Source organism: Liolophura sinensis, chromosome 3, assembly GCF_032854445.1.
Source record: "Liolophura sinensis isolate JHLJ2023 chromosome 3, CUHK_Ljap_v2, whole genome shotgun sequence".
Taxonomy (NCBI): domain Eukaryota; kingdom Metazoa; phylum Mollusca; class Polyplacophora; order Chitonida; family Chitonidae; genus Liolophura; species Liolophura sinensis.
Genome location: NC_088297.1, coordinates 4,289,796 through 4,311,994, shown reverse-complemented (window position 1 = coordinate 4,311,994; position 22,199 = coordinate 4,289,796). Strand labels below are relative to the sequence as shown.

At 41.9% G+C, this 22,199-nt stretch overlaps 1 protein-coding gene across 1 annotated transcript; it reads left to right on the top strand.

Annotated features, from left to right (window-relative positions):
- The first annotated feature begins 649 nt into the window (after positions 1–649).
- Positions 650–19,836, top strand: LOC135464003 (chorion peroxidase-like). The gene is made up of 12 exons (XM_064741475.1): positions 650–660; positions 6,927–7,159; positions 7,847–7,970; positions 12,766–12,968; positions 13,657–13,836; positions 14,160–14,214; positions 15,226–15,341; positions 15,747–15,848; positions 16,003–16,110; positions 16,507–17,194; positions 18,814–18,983; positions 19,730–19,836. Exons 1-12 carry the CDS (start codon positions 650–652, stop codon positions 19,834–19,836), a joined length of 2,097 nt encoding a protein of 698 aa, XP_064597545.1.
- Positions 19,837–22,199: the final 2,363 nt, after the last annotated feature.

The following is a 22,199-nucleotide window of genomic DNA, read 5'->3' as shown; positions in this document are numbered from 1 at the left end:
TTTCTAGCGTCAAGCCACAATTAACTTTCCATAGGCGACAATGTTAACGTTTAACGTTAAACTCAGTCTCAAATATTTCGTGGTCAGTAGAACAAGAGCAAAATATGCTGCTGCCTGACTGTCAGTTTGTTTATTTTATTTTTTCACAATAGCCTAAGCCTTTATTCAACTAGAGGGGCTCATAGCGTTTTGGGGTAGACAAGTATTTACATGGGATTAACACACCCCAATATTCAGAGTGGAAGGTAGGAGGAGTTGACTCTAACATCCGGTGGCTATACATCTCAAAAGTCAAAGAACTATGATGCATTAACTTTATGCATTAACGATTTTACATAAATGGCTAAAAGTCTACAAGCAGATAGATATTTCCGCATTCTCAAATGGGTAGGGATTAGTAATGGGCGGATAATCCTCATGCATTAGCCTTAGATGACAGATGTGGGCTGAGGATGAGCTGTCACTCACACGCAGCTAGCCAGAGCGTGGTTTGTTAGGGCCCACTACAAAAATTTCACATTAATTAGGACATGGGTCGGCGCGTACACGGCCTAATGGCTGATGTAAAACCGTGGAGGCGGTACTGAAAACTATATAAGACGCATGCTTCTGACACGCAACATTATCTCGTGACGTTCCACCTCCAACGATGTTTATAAGGTAAGTGATTTTTGTACCTAGACTACGTGTAGTACGTATATATGTGCATTGTATACATACACGTATAACTGTGGACGAAAGGAAACAAACAACTCTGGATGTTGGATAGCTACATAGTTTCACCGTTTTTCAAAGCCTTTCAATCAAAATCTAGCAATATCAATAATATATATATATATATATATATATATATATATATATATATATATATATATATATATATATATATATATATATACGTAGACAAATGACATAGTCATACACGTACGTGTATCACGGTATAGTTATATAGTTATTCGCTGAGGCCTACTTAATGTGTATGTGTACGTATGTAGGCAGACTAATACTCGATACCAGTATGTTTATGTATTATACGAATTATCAGACAAATTATTTTTTATATCAGTAGACTTCAGATAGTATGTATGTAATAGGTAGGCCTATACAAATTTAATTTTTCTTGATAAATAATAGAATAAAGAAAACGACTAAACCTTTCTCGATTATATTAACGTTTGTGCTCTGATTACAGTTTTGAACGCGTAACATATTTGTACGTGAAATACAGGATGAAAAAAAAAATGGAAAATGTAAACGTACAGCAAACGTGGCCTTATATAACTCGGCATGATCGGTATTTCAAAGTTTATAAAATTGTTCATATTTACCACATCAAGGTCACAACTGCTTGTAAGGTACGGTGGCCATTTATTTATTTATGTATTTATTTGATTGGTGTTTACGCCGTGCTCAAGAATATTTCACTTATACAACGGTGGCCAGCATTATGGTGGGAAGAAACCGGGCAGAGCTCGGGAAAAATCTGGTGACCATTTACAAAAGCAAATGATGTATATTTCGTAAACAACGATACGTACGTTAATAAGATGTATACATAAGAATTTGACCAATGAAACGGCATGTACATGTACTCTCCGTTACCACTGAGACCTTAAGCCAGGATGTTTGCCATGTGCCTGGTGAGGGTCGGTGTTTTTATGCTGCTCATTCACCGTCCACTACCCGTAAAACTGACGGCCTTCGTGTCCATGAAGAACAAATTCCTGCGCACATACAACGCTAAACATCAATCAGAAATATATTCCCAAAAATCCTTGTCTTTGAATTTTTATGAAATATGCCTTTATGAGGCAATTAATACAGTAGAACAAGATTCGATATTACGGTGACCTCAGTATCACCCAGGCGTGAAATTTTCGCCGCTCACTGCACTGGGACGATTGCAATATTGCTGATGGCTTTCGTGCGTGACATTAAAGGCAAATCGTGACACATAGGAAAGTCTTTATATTTTCCCCGGTACGGGTATTTATAACTGACAGTGTGTGAGTTACTCGTTCGCTTAATAGTTTATAAGGTAGCTTATATCACCATTTATTTCCTTTTTTTCATTCGTAAAGTTTTTCATATATTAATTGTTGATTAATTGATGAACCCTTAGTTCATGCATATGTGTGAGTGCGTGTGTGTATACACACTTTCGTTGTAGCATGGAGGTAGAGAATTCCAGCTTCCGCCTCTTTTCTGCTTTGGCTTTACGCTACCTGAACGATGCAAACGACAGTGGTTTTATCCGGGCTTTACCCTGATTTTCCTCTTCACGTGAACATGACCAATCAATGAAAAGCGAAATACAACCAGAGTACGGTGCAAAGCAAAACAGAACAAATTAACCTGCGCCGTTTTGCACTAAACAGTGCAATGTACTATACGTTTTCCCGCATAAAGACTACTAAGTACTGACAAATACATGTATAGTTCAAGCACGGAGTCAACAATAGTGCATATATCTCGTAATTTCACGCGATCCTCCGTTACAAGCCTCTCAATGGAATTTTAAACATTTTAAATATAGTCCTTTTTGAATCTGAGTTAGCGAAAACCAGCACACGTAGTCTAACTTTAGTGAGATCATTTAACCACGTATAAGTTTAAACTGATATGGTCGCCCAAAATTTGGGTTTCCAAACAAATTCTGAGTGCGACGTCTCAACGAATCTTTAATGTTTGTTCATAAACTAAATTACTCACGTTGAATTAAAAAATATTCATTGAGTATGTAGCTTGTAGGAGCCCGGAGAAGTCCTGTCGTTATTCGAATTCAACACAAAGAGGGTTGGCCATTTTGCCTCATTAATATTCAACCGGAAGGACCCGAATCATATCCGCAGCGTTCGGAAAGTTTACTGTGATACCGGCTTTCGATCAGTCGACGAACTCGGATAATTTCGAATATTGATACACATAGATACATGCAGAGTACAGCAGCTTAAACAGCACTGCGAAAAGGCTGCGAATAATCTTTTCATTAAAATAAGAGTCAGATCCGTGTGTGTGCTCAACGTGTAACACCCCCTGCCCACAACAACAACAAAATTTGCACTCACCTATCAAGCAGCAGTTTGTGATATCTTCGTGCTCCGTAAGACCCTTTTCTTTTTTTAATGTACTCCACCATTCAAACTGACTGACCAGCAATTTCAACTGACAGCTTGCTTGTCAACCTGTCAAGCTCTTTTTTTTTTTTGCGCCTCTTTTTGACCGATCCTGTCACGAGCGAGCCTTTTCAAGCCCTTCTTTTACGCCTAAAATGAGCTATGTTTGTTTCATATGAGGTTTTCCGGACGCTGCGTGCATGCTCCATTTCCACTGAATTGACATCGTCTCATCTAAATATTCTGGCAGAATTTACAGTTTTCGTTTTTTTTTTCTTATTTTTAAACATTTACTTAACGCACAATCTTGGGGGTGGGATTAACGAAAAGCTTTTGACTTTTACGTCTTAAGAAAACTACCAAATACTCATCTCATTCTTGTAATGACGTAAAAATGTCTAATATTTGGGCGACCATGTTACTTTAAACGAAGTGTGTTAGTCCCTCCCAATGCAGGCCTATATTGTGAATGAGTTTTGAGTTCTCAGTGCTGTTTAGCAATGTTTGTTTCTATTGTTTTTGATTTTTTCAACTTTTCGACTTATGTAAACAACGAACATACGTTGATTAATAGAACTACACGAAAAAAATCCGCTTTGGGCGATATCTATGTGGATGTTAAAACGCCCTGTTACACTGTGTTATACGATGAGACACGGCTAATGTAACTCCCACCATGCTATGTAATAAAAATGTCCCCGTAATATGATACCACCATGTAGCGTACAGACAAACTAATATGTATGTATGTATGTATGTATGTATGTATGTATGTATGTATGTATGTATGTATGTATGTATGTATGTATGTATGTATGTATGTATGTATGTATGTATGTATGTATGTATGTATGTATGTACATGTATGTATGGATGTATGGATGTATTGATGTTTGGGGTTTAACGTCGTACTTAACACTTTTTCATTCATATGATTACGAGGAGTCATTAGGTGTGTGTAGCTATATTGTATCTTCTTGTGACAGACGGAGTCAATGCCGCCACTGAAGAATCATGCTGAAGACACCAGACATGACACCCGACCAATTCACATTATACTAAACCCGAACCAACCGGTCTTTTCCTTACTCTAAGCTCTCAGTGTTGAGCGCCAAGCGAGGCAGCAACAAGTACCATTTTTAAGGTCTTTGCTATGGCCCGATGCGGGTTTGATCCTGGGTCTCCTAATTTCTAGGCGACTTCAAACCAGTTTTTAGAAATCTTCATGATCGATCAAACCGTGCATAACAACGGTTTTTTCTCGAGAAACAGTGTCGTGAACTTTCTTTATATTAGTGTCCTCTGGCGGCTGTAGTTCATTTAAAGCGCATGTGCTGGATGTCATGTCCTCAAGCAACGTCTCTTTATCCCGGATTATTCTGCCTGTATCAGAGATCATATCCTTTCATCTCTTCAGGGTTGACTCAGGCGTCTTCACGTGGGTTAATTTCAGTTCAGTTCAAATGCATGTAGCACTGTTCAGCCAATGAAATGACAGAGCTACTGTGACCAATCAGGTTATCTGCTTTAAGAGTGCATCGCAGATTTTCAGGCATTCTTCGATCTCTGTAGAAACAACATGGTGGTTGACGATATGAGCGGAGAGATTTTACTTGATGAAGTAATAAAAACTAACTAGTCTCCAGGATTATTTAGTCCCCAGGATTATTTTATAACTGATAATCTTTTATTTGAACCGTTAACGTTGTGAGGGTGTTCAGAGTAAGCAAGGTGTCTAGCATGTCAGTGCACGTGTGAATGTATCCCTCGCATAGGCATGTGTGTAATGTTACGAAACTGAAAATAACATTTACAAACACACTCACCTGGTGGGTTGTTCCTCGACACTGCCTTGTTTTATATGATTAGCCCGGTGTATTGTAGTGGTCAGGTCTCAGTTGTTTTCCTGAGCCTCCTTTTTATGAAAAAAGTGCCTGTTACGTTTTGGCAATGAACCCCTATTCCCTAGTAATACATTCACCAAATTTAATCGTTAATCAATGGCTCATACATTTTGTGGCAATTTGTGTCGCGTTATACGGCGTTCTGCCCGGGGCGATATCATTTGTACGCATAAAACAATGATACAATTAAGTCGATGGCTTTAAAATTGATACAGAAATCTGAGAAGCCTCACGCAAATTTAGCTTTAAAATTAAGACATCTCCAACTGATATTTCGAAACGGAAGCGCAGATATTGTGTTACATTTGCATTGCAGCAAAGTAATTTTCCGTTTGTGTATTTCCGTCTTTATTTCCTGCATTCTTTTTGGACCGGATATGAAGTTAGAACAGAAACAAAAAGCAAAATGGAAATGAGAAGCCTATATGTAGTTTGTTGACGCGTGAAAAAATTACAACCAATTGAAACCAAGCCTTTTTCACTTTGTTAGAATTATCCATGCTGCGGAAACCATGCATGTATTTATAGCCAATTCCCAAGCGTGACGTTCACACAAAATACCCTTAGGAATGTATGGCACTAGTCGCCAGCAGTCTTTCATCCTTTAATTTGTTGGCTTCCCTAATTAGATTGCCTGTAAATTTTCATTCCGTTTTAATGCATCAATCAGTGTTATCTTTTTTGAACAATGTAAACGTCTGACAGCAGGAGATGATGCTAAATGTGACCCGTTAAAAGATGTATTAATTTACGTATGGCTTGAAGCGCACAAAAGCAGTCTGAGACAAAGACGCATACATGCACATCGGCAGATGCGAATTATCTGAAAGTCTTGCGTAACACCTAATTACATAAACGTGATTTATTTATTTATTTATTTATTTGATTGGTGTTTTACGCCGTACTCGACGATGTTTCACTTACACGACGGCGGCCAGCATTATGGTGGAAGGAAACCGGGCAGAACACCGGGGAAACCCACGACCATCCGCAGGTGGCTGACAGACCTTCCCACGTACGGCCGGAGAGGAAGTCAGCATGAGTTGGACTTGAACTCACAGCGACCACATTGGTGAGAGACCCCTGGGTCATTACGCTGCGCTAGCACGCTAACCAACTGAACCACGGAGGCCCCTGATTTGTAGGTTGTAGTTGTTGTTTGTAGTTGTTTGCACATATAATGTGTCTCCTTATGGCAGGGCGAGTCCAATGTGCTGCAGCCACTGATCATGCCAAAGACACCAGATATATCTTCTCACCCAGTCACATTATACTGACACTGGGCCAACCAGTCATTTTTTCTTGCCAACTGGGTCAGCATCAAGTACCCCTTTTAAGATCTTTGGTATGACCCAAACCGGGTTTGAACCCTGGTCTACCTACTTCAAGGCGGACCTTCTAACCATTAGGCCACTGAAGCCATCTCATGTCACTGAGTGACCATTTACCTAATTTTCCTCCGCTGGTGTGAAGTGGCCGTACAGTGTTTTCATTTTTTGCTGCCTTTGGAACTTTTCTCACTTCTTCTACATTATATATTTATTTATCTATTTATTCATTTATTTAATCGGTGTTTTACGTCCCACTGAAGCATATATCATTTATACGACGGCGACCAGATTTATGGTGGGAGAAAACTAGGCAGAGCGCAGAAAAACCCACGCCCATCGGCAGGTTGTTGCCAGAAATTCCCATGTGCGACTGCATTGGTAAGAAGAACCTCGGTTCTTCCACAGAAGACTCCCATTTCGACGAAAGATTTGGCGACACAAAGTCAGTGTCTTGGTGGAAATATGTACGTTTTGCCCTTTCAGCACGTTTCCCATTTAAAACAAATATGGCCTTCCCGGAAAGCCATTCAGCTGTTGTTCTGATAAATCAATTCTGTTCTTTGTTTTTCACACAGAATTCTTCTAACCTCGTCCTTACTCGCCTTATGTCACGTGGCTGTGACGTCAAGTCAGGACGAGTCTCCAATCAATCCTAGCACTGTCATGGCCATTGCTAACAAAGTCAGCGTCAAGAAGACGCCAAGTCGGCGGACCCAGAGTAGAACGTCGTCAGTGAGCCGAACAGAATTGCGGAAAATTGGTCAAAACGCGGAGAGATCAGTTGCACAGTTTGCGGACGATGTTGGGCGTAAGTTGCAGTTTATAAACCAAGGGGATATATCCACAGATGACTGTAACTCTCTTCACTTAAAGAATAGCATTGTTTCATAGATACGGTTACGCAGTTGAAGAAAATATTATGTATATTTACTTGTATACATTGGATTAGTTTCTGGTTGCTTTACACGCTGCTATAGAGGAGTTTCCAGTTGGAACGATTTTGTCGTTAAAGGTAAAAACAGTCCAATTGTATCATGTGACTCGTGAAAAATGTTAGGCAACCTTTACCGATCACCTCTCTCACCCTGTTCCGGAGACACAAATGACACCCGCTTCCTTTAGGAACTTCTCTAGTTCACAAACGTTCACCTTCTCAATTTTCATCACTGGTCGTCAGTTCTAAATTATTTTTTTTGAAACTTTTTTCAAACGCCCATGATATAGTAAATGTTATCAAAAATAGCTGCCTAACATTTTTGACAAGTCACGTGATACAGTTGGAGTTTTATCGACCCTCATCGATAAAAGAGTTCCAACTCGAAACTTTCCTATTCCAGTTGGATTTATCTCGCCTGTAATAGGAAGAGGTATCAACCACTGTGGAGTACATTCATGAGGCACCGTGACCGCTGTAATGTGTCACGCCGTTACATCCGACAGAAGCATATCACAGACAAATGCAAAAATTTGAACAATTTTACATTTGGTATTTCAGCTCGTCCCCCGAATCTGCCTGATACGTTCCCATTTAATCCTCAGTTGTTACTAAATAATGAGGCTAAGTTAATTGGCAAAGCGGGATTCGCGCACGACGGCGCATCTAAGGTTCTCCAACCACGGTAAGTGAGGATGTATTGATAGTGATGATAACGGTGGACGAGAGCGGGTGAGTGGGGATGTAATGATAGTGATGATAACGGTGGAGGAGAGCGGGTGAGTGGGGATGTAATGATAATGATGATAACGGTGGAGGAGAGCGGGTGAGTGGGGATGTAATGATAATGATAATAACGGTGGAGGAGAGCGGGTGAGTGGGGATGTAATGATAGTGATGATAACCGTGGAGGAGAGCGGGTGAGTGGGGATGTAATGATAGTGATGATAACGGTGGAGGAGAGTGTGTGAGTGGGGATGTAATGATAGTGATAATAACGGTGGAGGAGAGCGGGTGAGTGGGGATGTAATGATGGTGATAATAATGGTGGACGAGAGCGGGTGAGTGGGGATGTAATGATAGTGATAATAACAGTGCAGGAGAGCGGGTGAGTGGGGATGTAATGACAGTGATGATAACGGTGGACGAGAGTGGGTGAGTGGGGATGTAATGACAGTGATAATAACGGTGGAGGAGAGCGGGTGAGTGGGGATGTAATGATAGTGATAATAACAGTGCAAGAGAGCGGTTAAGTGGGGATGTAATGACAGTGATAATAATGGTGGAGGCGAGTGGGTGATTGGGGGTGTAATGATAGTTATGATAACGGTGGACGAGAGCGGGTGAGTGGGATGTAATGGTAGTGATAATAACGGTGGAGGGGAGCGGGTGAGTGGGGATGTAATGACAGTGATGATAACGGTGGACGAGAGCGGTGAGTGGGGATGTAATGGTAGTGATAATAACGGTGGAGGGGAGCGGGTGAGTGGGGAAGTAATGATAGTGATGATAACGGTGGACGAGAGCGAGTGAGTGGGGATGTAATGATAGTGATAATAACGGGGGAGGAGAGCAGGTGAGTGGGGGTGTAATGATAGTCATGATAACGGTGGAGGAGAGTCGGTGAGTGGGGATGTAATGATAGTGATGATAACGGTGGAGGAGAGCGGGTGAGTGGGGATGTAATGATAGTGATGATAACGGTGGAGGAGAGCGGGTGAGTGGGGATGTAATGATAGTGATAATAATGGTGGAGGAGAGCGGGTGAGTGGGGATGTAATGACAGTGATGATAACGGTGGAGGAGAGCGGGTGAGTGGGGATGTAATGGTAGTGATAATAACGGGGGAGGGGAGCGGGTGAGTGGGGATGTAATGACAGTGATGATAACGGTGGACGAGAGTGGGTGATAATAATGGTGGAGGGGAGCGGGTGAGTGGGGATGTAATGATAACGGTGGACGAGAGTGGGTGAGTGGGGATGTAATGGTAGTGATAATAACGGGGGAGGGGAGCAGGTGAGTGGGGATGTAATGACAGTGATGATAACGGTGGACGAGAGTGGGTGAGTGGGGATGTAATGACAGTGATAATAACGGTGGAGGGGAGTGGGTGAGTGGGGATGTAATGATAGTGATGATAACGGTGGACGAGAGTGGGTGAGTGGGGATGTAATGGTAGTGATAATAACGGTGGACGAAAGTGGGTGAGTGGGGATGTAATGGTAGTGATAATAACGGGGGAGGGGAGCGGGTGAGTGGGGATGTAATGATAATGATGATAACGGTGGACGAGAGTGGGTGAGTGGGGATGTAATGATAGTGATAATAACGATGGGGGGGAGCGGGTGAGTGGGGGTGTAATGATAGTCATGATAACGGTGGACGAGAGTGGGTGAGTGGGGATGTAATGGTAGTGATAATAACGGTGGAGGGGAGCGGGTGAGTGGGGATGTAATGACAGTGATGATAACGGTGGACGAGAGTGGGTGAGTGGGGATGTAATGGTAGTGATAGTAACGGGGGAGGGAAGCGGGTGAGTGGGGATGTAATGACAGTGATGATAACGGTGGAAGAGAGCGGGTGAGTGGGGATGTAATGGTAGTGATAATAACGGGGGAAGGGAGCGGGTGAGTGGGGATGTAATGATAGTCATGATAACGGTGGAGGAGAGCGAGTGAGTGGGGATGTAATGGTAGTGATGATAACGGTGGAGGAGAGCGGGTGAGTGGGGATGTAATGGTAGTGATGATAACGGTGGAGGAGAGCGGGTGAGTGAGGATGTAATGATAGTGATAATAACGGTGGAGGAGAGTGGGTGAGTGGGGATGTATTGGTAGTGATAATAATGGTGGAGGAGAGCGGGTGAGTGGGGATGTAATGATAGTGATGATAACGGTGGAGGAGAGTCGGTGAGTGGGGATGTAATGATAGTGATAATAACGGTGGAGGAGAGTGGGTGAGTGGGGATGTAATGATAGTGATGATAACGGTGGAGGCGAGTCGGTGAGTTGGGATGTAATGATAGTGATAATAACGGTGGAGGAGAGTGGGTGAGTGGGGATGTAATGATAGTGATGATAACGGTGGAGGAGAGCGGGTGAGTGGGGATGTAATGACAGTGATAATAACGGTGGAGAAGAGCGGGTGAGTGGGGATGTAATGGTAGTGATAATAACGGGGGAGGGGAGCGGGTGAGTGGGGATGTAATGACAATGATGATAACGGTGGACAAGAGTGGGTGAGTGGGGATGTAATGGTAGTGATAATAACGGGGAGGGGAGCGGGTGAGTGGGGATGTAATGACAGTGATGATAACAATGGACGAGAGTCGGTGAGTGGGGATGTAATGGTAGTGATAATAACGGGGGAGGGGAGCGGGTGAGTGGGGATGTAATGACAGTGATGATAACGGTGGACGAGAGCGGGTGAGTGGGGATGTAATGGTAGTGATAATAACGGTGGAGGAGAGCGGGTGAGTGGGGATGTAATGATAGTGATGATAACGGTGGACGAGAGCGGGTGAGTGGGGATGTAATGATAGTGATGATAACGGTGGACGAGAGCGGGTGAGTGGGAATGTAATGATAGTGATGATAACGGTGGAGGAGAGCGGGTGAGTGGGGATGTAATGATAGTGATAATAACGGTGGAGGAGAGTGGGTGAGTGGGGATGTAATGACAGTAATAATAATGGTGGAGGCGAGTGGGTGAGTGGGGATGTATTGGTAGTGATAATAATGGTGGAGGAGAGCGGGTGAGTGGGGATGTAATGATAGTGATGATAACGGTGGAGGAGAGCGGGTGAGTGGGGATGTAATGGTAGTGATAATAATGGTGGAGGAGAGCGGGTGAGTGGGGATGTAATGATAGTGATGATAACGGTGGAGGAGAGCAGGTGAGTGGGGATGTAATGGTAGTGATAATAACGGTGTAGGAGAGCGGGTGAGTGGGGATGTAATGACAGTGATAATAATGGTGGAGGCGAGTGGGTGAGTGGGGATGTAATGGTAGTGATAATAACGGTGGAGGAGAGCAGGTGAGTGGGGATGTAATGATAGTGATGATAACGGTGGAGGAGAGCGGGTGAGTGGGGATGTAATGACAGTGATAATAATGGTGGAGGCGAGTGGGTGAGTGGGGATGTAATGGTAGTGATAATAACGGTGGAGGAGAGCAGGTGAGTGGGGATGTAATGACAGTGATAATAACGGTGGACGAGAGCGGGTGAGTGGGGATGTAATGATAGTGATAATAACGGTGGAGGAGAGCAGGTGAGTGGGGATGTAATGATAGAGATGATAACGGTGGAGGAGAGCAGGTGAGTGGGGATGTAATGACAGTGATAATAACGGTGGAGGAGAGCGGGTGAGTGGGGATGTAATGATAGTGATGATAACGGTGGAGGAGAGCGGGTGAGTGGGGATGTAATGATAGTGATAATAACGGTGGAGGAGAGTGGGTGAGTGGGGATGTAATGATAGTGATGATAACGGTGGAGGAGAGTGGGTGGGTGGGGATGTAATGACAGATAATAATGGTGGAGGCAAGTGGGTGAGTGGGGATGTAATGGTAGTGATAAAAATGGTGGAGGAGAGTCGGTGAGTGGGGATGTAATGGTAGTGATAATAACGGTGTAGGAGAGCGGGTGAGTGGGGATGTAATGATAGTGATGATAACGGTGGACGAGAGCGGGTGAGTGGGGTTGTAATGATAGTGATGATAACGGTGGACGAGAGCGGGTGAGTGGGGATGTAATGACAGTGATGATAACGGTGGACGACAGCGGGTGAGTGGGGATGTAATGATAGTGATGATAACGGTGGATGAGAGTGGGTGAGTGGGGATGTAATGATAGTGATAATAACGGTGGAGGAGAGTGGGTGAGTGGGGATGTAATGATAGTAATAATAACGGTGGAGGAGAGCGGGTGAGTGGGCATGTAATGATGGTGATAATAATGGTGGAGGAGAGCGGGTGAGTGGGGATGTAATGATAGTGATAATAACGGTGGAGGAGAGCAGGTGAGTGGGGATGTAATGATAGTGATGATAACGGTGGACGACAGCGGGTGAGTGGGGATGTAATGATAGTGATGATAACGGTGGACGAGAGCGGGTGAGTGGGGATGTAATGATAGTGATAATAACGGTGGAGGAGAGCGGGTGAGTGGGGATGTAATGACAGTAATAATAACGGTGGACGAGAGCGGGTGAGTGGGTACGTAATGATGGTGATATTAACAGTGGAGGAGAGCGGGTGAGTGGGGATGTAATGACAGTGATAATAACGGTGGAGGAGAGCGGGTGAGTGGGGATGTAATGATAGTGATAATAACGGTGGAGGAGAGAGGGTGAGTGGGGATATAATGAAAAGAATGTTCCTGATTTGAGAGATGGAGTATTGATGTTGTGACGGGGATATTTATGATGGAAGAGTGAATAAAGATGAATGAATAAAGCTCCTTAAATCCTTATTTCCAGACTTGGTGCCGGTGAACGCTCCGATCCACAGGGATTTCCCGGTACTAATAATGCAATAAACTGTCCATTCTCAAAACCAGTGACGTGCAATCCACGTGCTAAGTACAGGACTATTACTGGTCTCTGTAATAATCTGCAGCATCCCCGTTTTGGGAGTTCCAATACACCGTTCGAGAGAAGCCTACCTTCTGTCTACAATGACGGTAAGAGTAATGACCCTTTAGCAAACAATCGCAATCTACCGAGAATTCCAAGAGAAGGAAAATATGGCCTCAGGCGCATTTTAGCTTTCCATAAGCGAGAATGTTAAGGTATAGTGCTGTCACTGAGCCCCAATGGGTATTCATGCACAATAAGTAATGATGTCTAACTTGTAAGAAAGTGGATAAAAAAAACCTTGACATTTTTCCGTGGTTCACGGTTGACCATCCAAATCTGGACCTTCCTCTGCAAGCAGACCGGATGGGTACCTATCAACGTCAAGGGGGCGTAACTCGGCGGTTCATCAATATCCGACACCTTTTACACTCTCGCCAGGAAAATCAATCATCGTCCAAATTTAAAAGATATTATTTGATTGGATTGGACCAATCATGCAATCCAATCGTACAATAAAACTGCTAGCTAATAGCAAAAAAAAGTGTATAATTTAAATAAAAATCCGAGAAGAGGAAGTGAAAATAGTGTTTTAATCATTATACTTGGTCGGTCTGTGTTCCTTCGCTTTATTTCATCTGAAATTTGTTTGCTTTGACAAAGTAATATCTTGACCTAGTTACATACAAAATAACAATTTTAAGTTGATTTCAAATTTTGACTTTAAGTCTAAGATCGCTTCCTGATCCCTGAGCCCGATTCCTATTTTCAATGTTTGTCGCCATTTCGTTTCAGGTCTGTCTGAACCTCGTTCCCGTAGCGTGCAGGGCGGTAACCTTCCTCTTCCTCGTGTGATCAGCACCACGATACACCAAGCGAGCAGAGTGAGGACACTAGATATGAGGTTCACACAGATCACCATGGAGTTTGGTCAGTTCGTCAGCCATGACACCGAGAGAACGGCCCTTAGTCAAGGTCGGTGGAGATGTAGCTACTGCATCACAGCTCTTGCGCTTTAAATTCTTCCCCTGAGTTCGAATCCAGTTAAACTCTCCGTTACAACCTTAAAACGGAAATGTTACATGTAATTTTAATAATGTTAAACCAACATTTTGGCAGTAATAAACGAGAGAAAACATTTATGGTATAATATTTACAGTTGTTGTAAAATGTTGTAATAATGTAACACTATCTTCGAGTAGGTACTGTGTATTGCACCTTCATAGTGCATTTCTCATTTTAAATGTTAAAAACGTCCTCTGATCAGTTTTTTTTTTTTTTTTTTTTTTTGCTTTTAGAACCTAATGGGTCAGAGTTGATCTGTTGTGACAGACTCACTCCAAGACGGAGAAGGTACGTTGGACTTAATCCTTCACAAGATGCGGTATAACACCCAAAGCGATTAGGCATCAAGTTGTTGCGCGCATCGTTCTCTCACACGACATTTGAATTTTTGTGTACTACGTAATTACTTTTGTTGTAACACGTCGTCGAAAACGCGAACATTTGTATGTACAGGAAGTGACATAGGCGACACGTCTTGAAAATTGCTTGTTTTAGATTGAATGAAGTATCTAATAACATTTGTTTGTTTTGCCGTTTTTGTTTTATTTTATTTGTTGCTGTTGTTGTTTTTACCCCGCGTTACGGCTTCTATTATTGTATGCCGTTATCCATCAATCCGTTCAGAAAGTTTTTTGCCTTACCATTGTATCTGTACAACCGCTTCTCTTGGAGTTATCAAATTTGTTCACTTTTTTGTCTCCATCACCAAAACAGAAGCCTATTGAAAACGAGTCACCGCTTTAAACCTGTCAGAGTTATGTTTTTTTTTTATAATGTATTGTTTTTTTTTTCATGTCAACACTGTAATCAAACAATTATTTCACTTAAGCTTTGATTCCGTGTATTTCGGTCACCAGAAGAACTCCAGACAGCATCCTCTGCTATTTACTCTGCCATGATCGACACATTGTGAAGTTCTGAACATATGGTTACCTTTGGCATAGAATTTATGGCCACCTTATAAGGTGTTTAAACATTTATGGCCACCTTATAAGGTGTTAGATATAAACATTTATGGCCACCTTATAAGATGTTTAGATATAAGCATTATTACTGTTACATCATGACGGTGTGGTTTTCAGCCAGGCTGGTTTCAATACTGCCATATCCTAGACTTGGCTGTTTTTCAGTTTTATGTTAACTGTTTCTGTGTATAATATATTCTAGAATCATTCGACGTTTTGCTCTTACCGTAAACTGTTGCTGTCTTTCAGTTTTGTGGGGGTTTTTGTGTGTTGTATTCGAGACTTGGCTGCCTTTTATATTTTATAGTAAACTATTTGTTATATTATGTTGTAGACTTGGCTGCTTTCCAATAGAGATTCCTCAGAACGACCCTTTCTTCCGTCGATTCCAGCGCACGTGCATGGAGTTTGCACGAGCTTTGCCTTCCCCACCTCTGAACTGTCGATTGGGTAACTATGGAGAAATTACAAATACGGTTCTTTAGCAGTTTGGTCGACCTTGTAAAGTCTTGAGTTGTTAACCCTGAGAACAATAATTTGTCCACCGAAAAAGTTCATCGCCATTCACAACATTTATTTATTTGTTTATTTATTTACCGTATTTCATATTTCTTTTACGCCATGCGTACGAACGTTTCACTTATACGATGGCTGCCTACTTTTTTGCGTGGAAGAAATCGGAAATCGGAATAAAGCTCTTTTGTGTCATTCAAGACCACACAAGAAAGCACTGAGGGATGCTTATTTCCACCAATGCCCCGAAAACAATGGAAGTGAATCTAGAAACGCTCATACGTACACGTAGATGTTTAGTCCCCAGCCAATCACAATTCAGTCTCACGTCTGTATTTGTAGGTCCTCGACAGCAACTGAATCAGGAAACAGCGTACCTGGACGGTTCGGCGATATACGGCAGCTCCGAGAAACTGGCCAGGGATCTACGCCTTAGAAGGAACGGTCAGCGACCATTTTGTTGTTGTAGTAATCAGTGCATTCTAACATAAGCTGATACAATGATTAATATCATTCAATAATTGTATACCTCCCAGCCATAATGACCAGTAGATCTCAGCAATTTACCCTGTATTCTAAACTGCGATTGTATTCCCAGGTTTGTTGAGGACGACTAAAAGCCAAAACGGAGACCTGCTCTTGCAGGACAGATCGCTGAGGCCGGCCGAGTGCGAAGCGAAAGGCAATGATGTGTGCTTTAAGGCAGGTAAGATCATCCACAAAAGATTGTACAGAGAGTATAGAGAAGTGATGACGATGTAAAATCTGGTAAATGTGACGCCGTTGGTCCCAATGTGATCAGAAAAAGCTACCGTAGAATCCAAAATTTAATTTAAATGCATTTTACTTGGTTAAAAAAATTTTAATAAAATAAATCGAACTATTTGTATGGACAGTGGTTAATGGCCTTTCTTCTGACATACTTTACGATAGAGAGATAAAAAAGAAAAACGTTTATTGCAATTTATTAAATGTTACTGGTTTAGAATTACTCAAAATGCTGTGTTAAAGCCCGACGTACTGATAAGGAATAGCCATGCGTTGGTTTAAAACTTGCCGTAACAAAACCTTGCCTTTTCTAAACAAGACAAATCCATTCCAGGTGACCCCCGGGTGAATCAGCAGCCTGCCCTCATGAGCATGCACACACTCTGGCTAAGAGAACATAACCGGGTGGCCCGCCAGTTGAAACGACTCAACCCGAGATGGAAGGACGAGAAACTGTACCAAGAGGCCCGCAGAATCGTCTCCGCCGAGTTCCAGCACGTGGTCTATGACGAGTTCCTGCCCGTCATCGTTGGCAAAGAACTCGCTAAAGCTTTCGATTTTCCGGCCAAGAAACACGGATACAACAGCGAATACGGCCCTTACATCAACGCCCAAATCACTTCTTCGTTTTCCGCGGCCGGGTACCGATTCGGTCACAGCCTGGTTCAAAGATTTTTTGCCAAAAACCTAAAGTTTCAAGACCATTTTCTCCGACCAGAAACTCTTTATGATAGATCCAAGGGTCCAAGTTTTGTCATCAAGGCTCTATTTAGCAAAAAACAGCAGAAATGCGACCGTTTGATCAGTGAGCAGCTCACCAACACCTTGTTTGCCAAAGTTCCCGGCACTGGCATTGATTTGGCCGCAACCAATATCCAGAGAGGGCGTGATTTCGGGATACCCTCTTACAATGCTTTCCGGGTTTGGTGTGGACTCTCGAGGGTCCTAAACTTTGGTAGAGGTCGTTTTGGTTTGGTACACCACAACCGCCGGGCTGCCCGCCTCCTGGAAAAAGCCTACAGGTAAGCTAACAGAAAACATGCACATCAAAGCTTGCAGGTGAGTTAACAGGTAACATACACATCAAAGCTACAGATGAGTTAACAGGTAACATACACATCAAAGCTGCAGGTGAGTTAACAGGTAACATACACATCAAAGCTACAGGTGAGTTAAAAGGTAACATACACACCAAAGCTGCAAGTGAGTTAACAGGTAACATACACATCAAAGCTACAGGTGAGTTAACAGGTAACATACACATCAAAGCTACAGGTGAGTTAACAGGTAACATGTACAACAAAGCTACAGATGAGTTAACAGGTAACATACACACCAAAGCTGCAGGTGAGTTAACAGGTAACATACACATCAAAGCTACAGGTGAGTTAAAAGGTAACATACACACCAAAGCTACAGTTGAGTTAACAGGTAACATACACATCAAAACTACAGGTGAGTTAACAGGTAACATGTACAACAAAGCTACAGTTGAGTTAACAGGTAACATACACATCAAAGCTACAGGTGAGTTAACAGGTAACATACACATCAAAGCTACAGGTGAGTTAACTATTCACATACACAACAAACCTACAACTGAGTTAACAGGTAACATACACATCAAAGCTACAGGTGAGTTAACAGGTAACATGTACAACAAACCTACAATTGAGTTAACAGGTAACATACACATCAAAGCTACAGGTGAGTTAACAGGTAACATGTACAACAAAGCTACAGTTGAGTTAACAGGTAACATACACATTAAAGCTGCAGGTGAGTTAACAGGTAACATACACATCAAAGCTACAGGTGAGTTAACTATTAACATACACAACAAAGCTACAATTGAGTTAACAGGTAACATACACATCAAAGCTACAGGTGAGTTAACAGGTAACACTACTCCACGGAGAACAAAATTTCAGACGTTAAGCCCCCTAAGGTAATTCAGGCTTAGCGATAATAATTTGTGAACATATTGGTTTCATATTGTTTATTCATTGCAACAAAACAAGTCATTTCATTTTGGACCTGACGGACAAAGTATCTCTTTATACACGTGATGTTCGGACCGGTAGATCCAGGATCAATCCTTGGTCGAGTCACACCTAAGACTTTAAAAGAGGAAGTTGTAACTTCCTCGCTTGGCGTTCAGCATGAAGGGGATAGTGCAACGACTGGTTGACCCGTATCAGTATAATGGCTCGGGCGGGGCGGCTTACTTGCCTTCGGTAAGTCGTCTCAGTGATGCAGCACTAAATAAAAGAGCGGTGGAAATCCGTCCTGCAACAAGGTGGCACATTACACGTGCATGCACCCTAATGATTCCTTCGTCGTCATATGACTGAAAAATTGTTGAGTACGACGTTAAACCCCAAGCACTCACTCACTCACTCACGTGATGTTCGCCCGATATGCTATAGGTTCTGTAGGGCGAATTCGTTTCAATTTGGAAATAAAAAACTGATAACATGACATGTAATCTTTCGTTCTGAGGCAACAAAATGGTACTGAGGAACGAACAGATGTGTTGGAAATATTTCACATGTATTTCTTGTACCGGCACCCAACAGTTACAATGTCTGGCTGTAACACCTACACCATTCCATTGACCAATGGGTGTGTATATTTTCAGTCATGTGGACGACATTGACCTATGGACAGGCGCCGTTTCGGAGAAGGTGATCAGAGGCGCAGTCGTCGGCCCAACCATTGCTTGTATCGTCAGCAGACAATTCTTCCTTCTCAAGAAAGGAGACAGATTCTTCTACGAGAATAACGATCAATATGCCAAATTCTCCTTGGGTAAGTAAACTTTAAGCAGTGCGAGAAAATGTCAAACCTTACGCTTTGTTATTGAAATCAAGAAAGCTTCCAGAGTGAAGTGTGAACATTTTCCCGCCCCTTGTTTATTTTTAAGAGACAAAAAATCGATATAAAAACTGAGACAAACAACACGCCAATCGTGAAACCAAGAACAGTAGAAAAAATAATTTCTCCAAAAAGCACACCAAACCTGGGCAAAGTAAAACGCAATAGAAATTAAACGTAAAACCGGGTCGGAAAAATTTGAAGAAAACGGGTCAAAAGTATTTTCAACAAATGCTTACAAAATGAAAGTGCGCCAAAAAATTAGGGAATATAGTTGCCTATACAACAAATAATACAGCGCCGACTGTAATTAAACAGTGTTATTATACTCCTTTTAGCGCGTATGTTTGACCTTTGGAGCCGGTGAGACGGATGTGACCCTGTTTAAGATACGTATCGCCATTGATGACCTCCCCGTCAACCTATAGTCAGCATTCATCAATAAAATGGTTTAAGCTGTCCGTTAGAATCGTTGCGCATGCTTTAGACAAAGAAAATCATGTGCATCTATTAGAGATACAAAGAAAGGTTGAGACACAGTGATTGTGTTTTCTGACATCACTTTATGTGTCATCATGATGAACCCAGCGATCACAACATAAGTGGCGCCCCATTTCTGTTCCAAGGGGAGAGCACTCTGTCAGTCACTTTACAATAAACTGTCTTTAATTTTGTTTCAGGACAACTAGACCAGATTCGAAAAGCTTCCTTCGCACGAATCATCTGTGATAACACGGATACAAATTCTGTGCAGAGAGAGGTGTTCCGTGTTCAAGATAGGAAGTGAGTAATAGCGAATGTGTAGTTAGGCTGTACGTTTGCCTGGTGAATGGTGGGGGGGGGGGGGGGGGCGCAAATGACTACATGCTCTTAACACTGAGAAACGTGACATGTATAGTTTATGATTGTCACAAACCTGAAGTTGAATATCGGCAGATAAGCTTTTTTCTTGGCCAGCAAATGAACAAAAAGTTTTTTGTCCTTTTAGCAGCTAAATTAGCTTAATTTTCTAGCCTGTTACCTGTACTAAAAACAGCCGGATATTTTTTGTTTGTTTGTAAATAGAACATTTCTCTTTAAAGAAAAATGGAACAAAATATTGAAGAACACATTGACAGCTATCTTTTCGTACTCTTTCATCTGGACTTTATGTAGTTTTTATGTTTTCTCCACTTTTAAGCTAAAAATGATCTTTTTCTTACTGTTGAATAGAAAAATAGTGCTTTCTTTTGCTAAAAATAACAAAACTATTGATTTTTAACATGAAGTTATTAAAAATGGATGAATTAAAAGTAGTGCTTATTAAATAGAAAAACTATTTTTTGTGTTGTTACATGCTCTAGGGTAGGCTGAGCAGATGGAAGGTGTAAATCAGCTTTGTAATGTGTATAGTGTGGGAGAAAGAGAGAGTTAGTGGTCGCGAGTGGCGATTCTTTTCTGCTGTACAGTAGCGCTATACATTTACGAACCTTGCGGTATTGCACGACACCGTACGCTTGACCAGTACTGTGTGGCCAGTTAACGATTGGTACTGGACGAATGGATGACTGTACATCAGAGCAACAAAAAATTGGCTCATGGAGGTATTGATGTATACCTTCATATTTTGCTTTACAGATGAGAAAGGTTAGTTCAGTTACAACGTTTTATTACGTTTTCTCTAATATTTCATTCTTCAACTTTCAGCAATCGGAAGGTAAGGTGCGGAAACATACCGTCTGTGGACCTGTCCAGGTGGAGGGAATGACTGTCCAGTCAATGCTGAAAGAAGACTGTGGTTTCATGGAGATGTCAGTATAGTGTGGCTGAATGAGCTGCCATGTTTTGTATTAGTACACTATGGCTGGGGAGGGTGTCATGTTTGGTGTCTTCTGCATAGTGAAGCAGCGCTATGAATACAAGCCCGGCCTGCTAGGGAACAGTGTCCAGATAAGACCAGTGTAATGTTTAGAGCGACACCTGAGCCAAAGGAACAAACAACCGCGTGATTAGACAACGGTAAAACCTGTCTTTGTCAGCTTGGATACAAGTTGGCAAGGGAAACGGTTTTAGTAACACTTTGCAATAATAATTTTACAATTGCAACAGAATAATAATTTTATGGACACAGTATGGAACTGTAGTTTTATACAGTTTTAAGGATGTAATAGTTGTATAATATATAGATGTACAATCATCGACAGAACTGAATAACAGTGTTTGAGATTCAGTTACTACTGAGTTAGTGCGAGTTTATTCTCATATTGTGTTTATAGTTTTTATACAGAATATGTCAGTATGCCTTATTATAAAAAGAACAACGTTAACCTTTGCGAAGAAAAGATAACATGTACCTGTTCTTCTTTGAACATGAATTGTATATAATCTACTTTTTTTTTAACATTCCCGCTGATTAACATATGACAATGCGACGTATTCACATCTGGCTGTGTGATTTGATATACTTCTGGCAGAGTGATTCGATTTACTTCTGGCAGTGTGATTTGATTCACATCTGCCATTGCGATATGATTTTCATATGGCTGTGTGATTTGATTCACTTCTGGCAGTGTGATTTGATTCACATCTGCCTGTGTGATTTGATTCACTTCTGGCAGTGTGATTTGATTCACATCTGCCTGTGTGATTTGATTGACTTCTGGCAGTGTGATTTGATTCACATCTGGCAGTGTGATTTGATTCACATCTGGCAGTGTGATTTGATTCACATCTGGCAGAGTGATTTGATTCACACATCTGGCAGAGTGATTTGATTCACATCTGGCAGTGTGATATGATTTTCATATGCAGTGTGATTTGATTCACATTTGGCAGTGTGATTTGATTCACATCTGCCTGTGTGATTTGATTCACTTCTGACAGTGTGATTTGATTCACATCTGGCAGTGTGATTTGATTCACATCTGGCAGTGTGATTTGATTCACATCTGGCAGTGTGATTTGATTCACATCTGGCAGTGTGATTTGATTCACATCTGGCAGAGTGATTTGATTCACATCTGGCAGAGTGATTTGATTCACATCTGGCAGTGTGATATGATTTTCATATGGCAGTGGTGATTTGATTCACATGTTGGCAGTGTGATTTGACTTCACATCTGCCTGTGTGATTTGATTCACTTCTGACAGTGGTGATTTGATTCACATCTG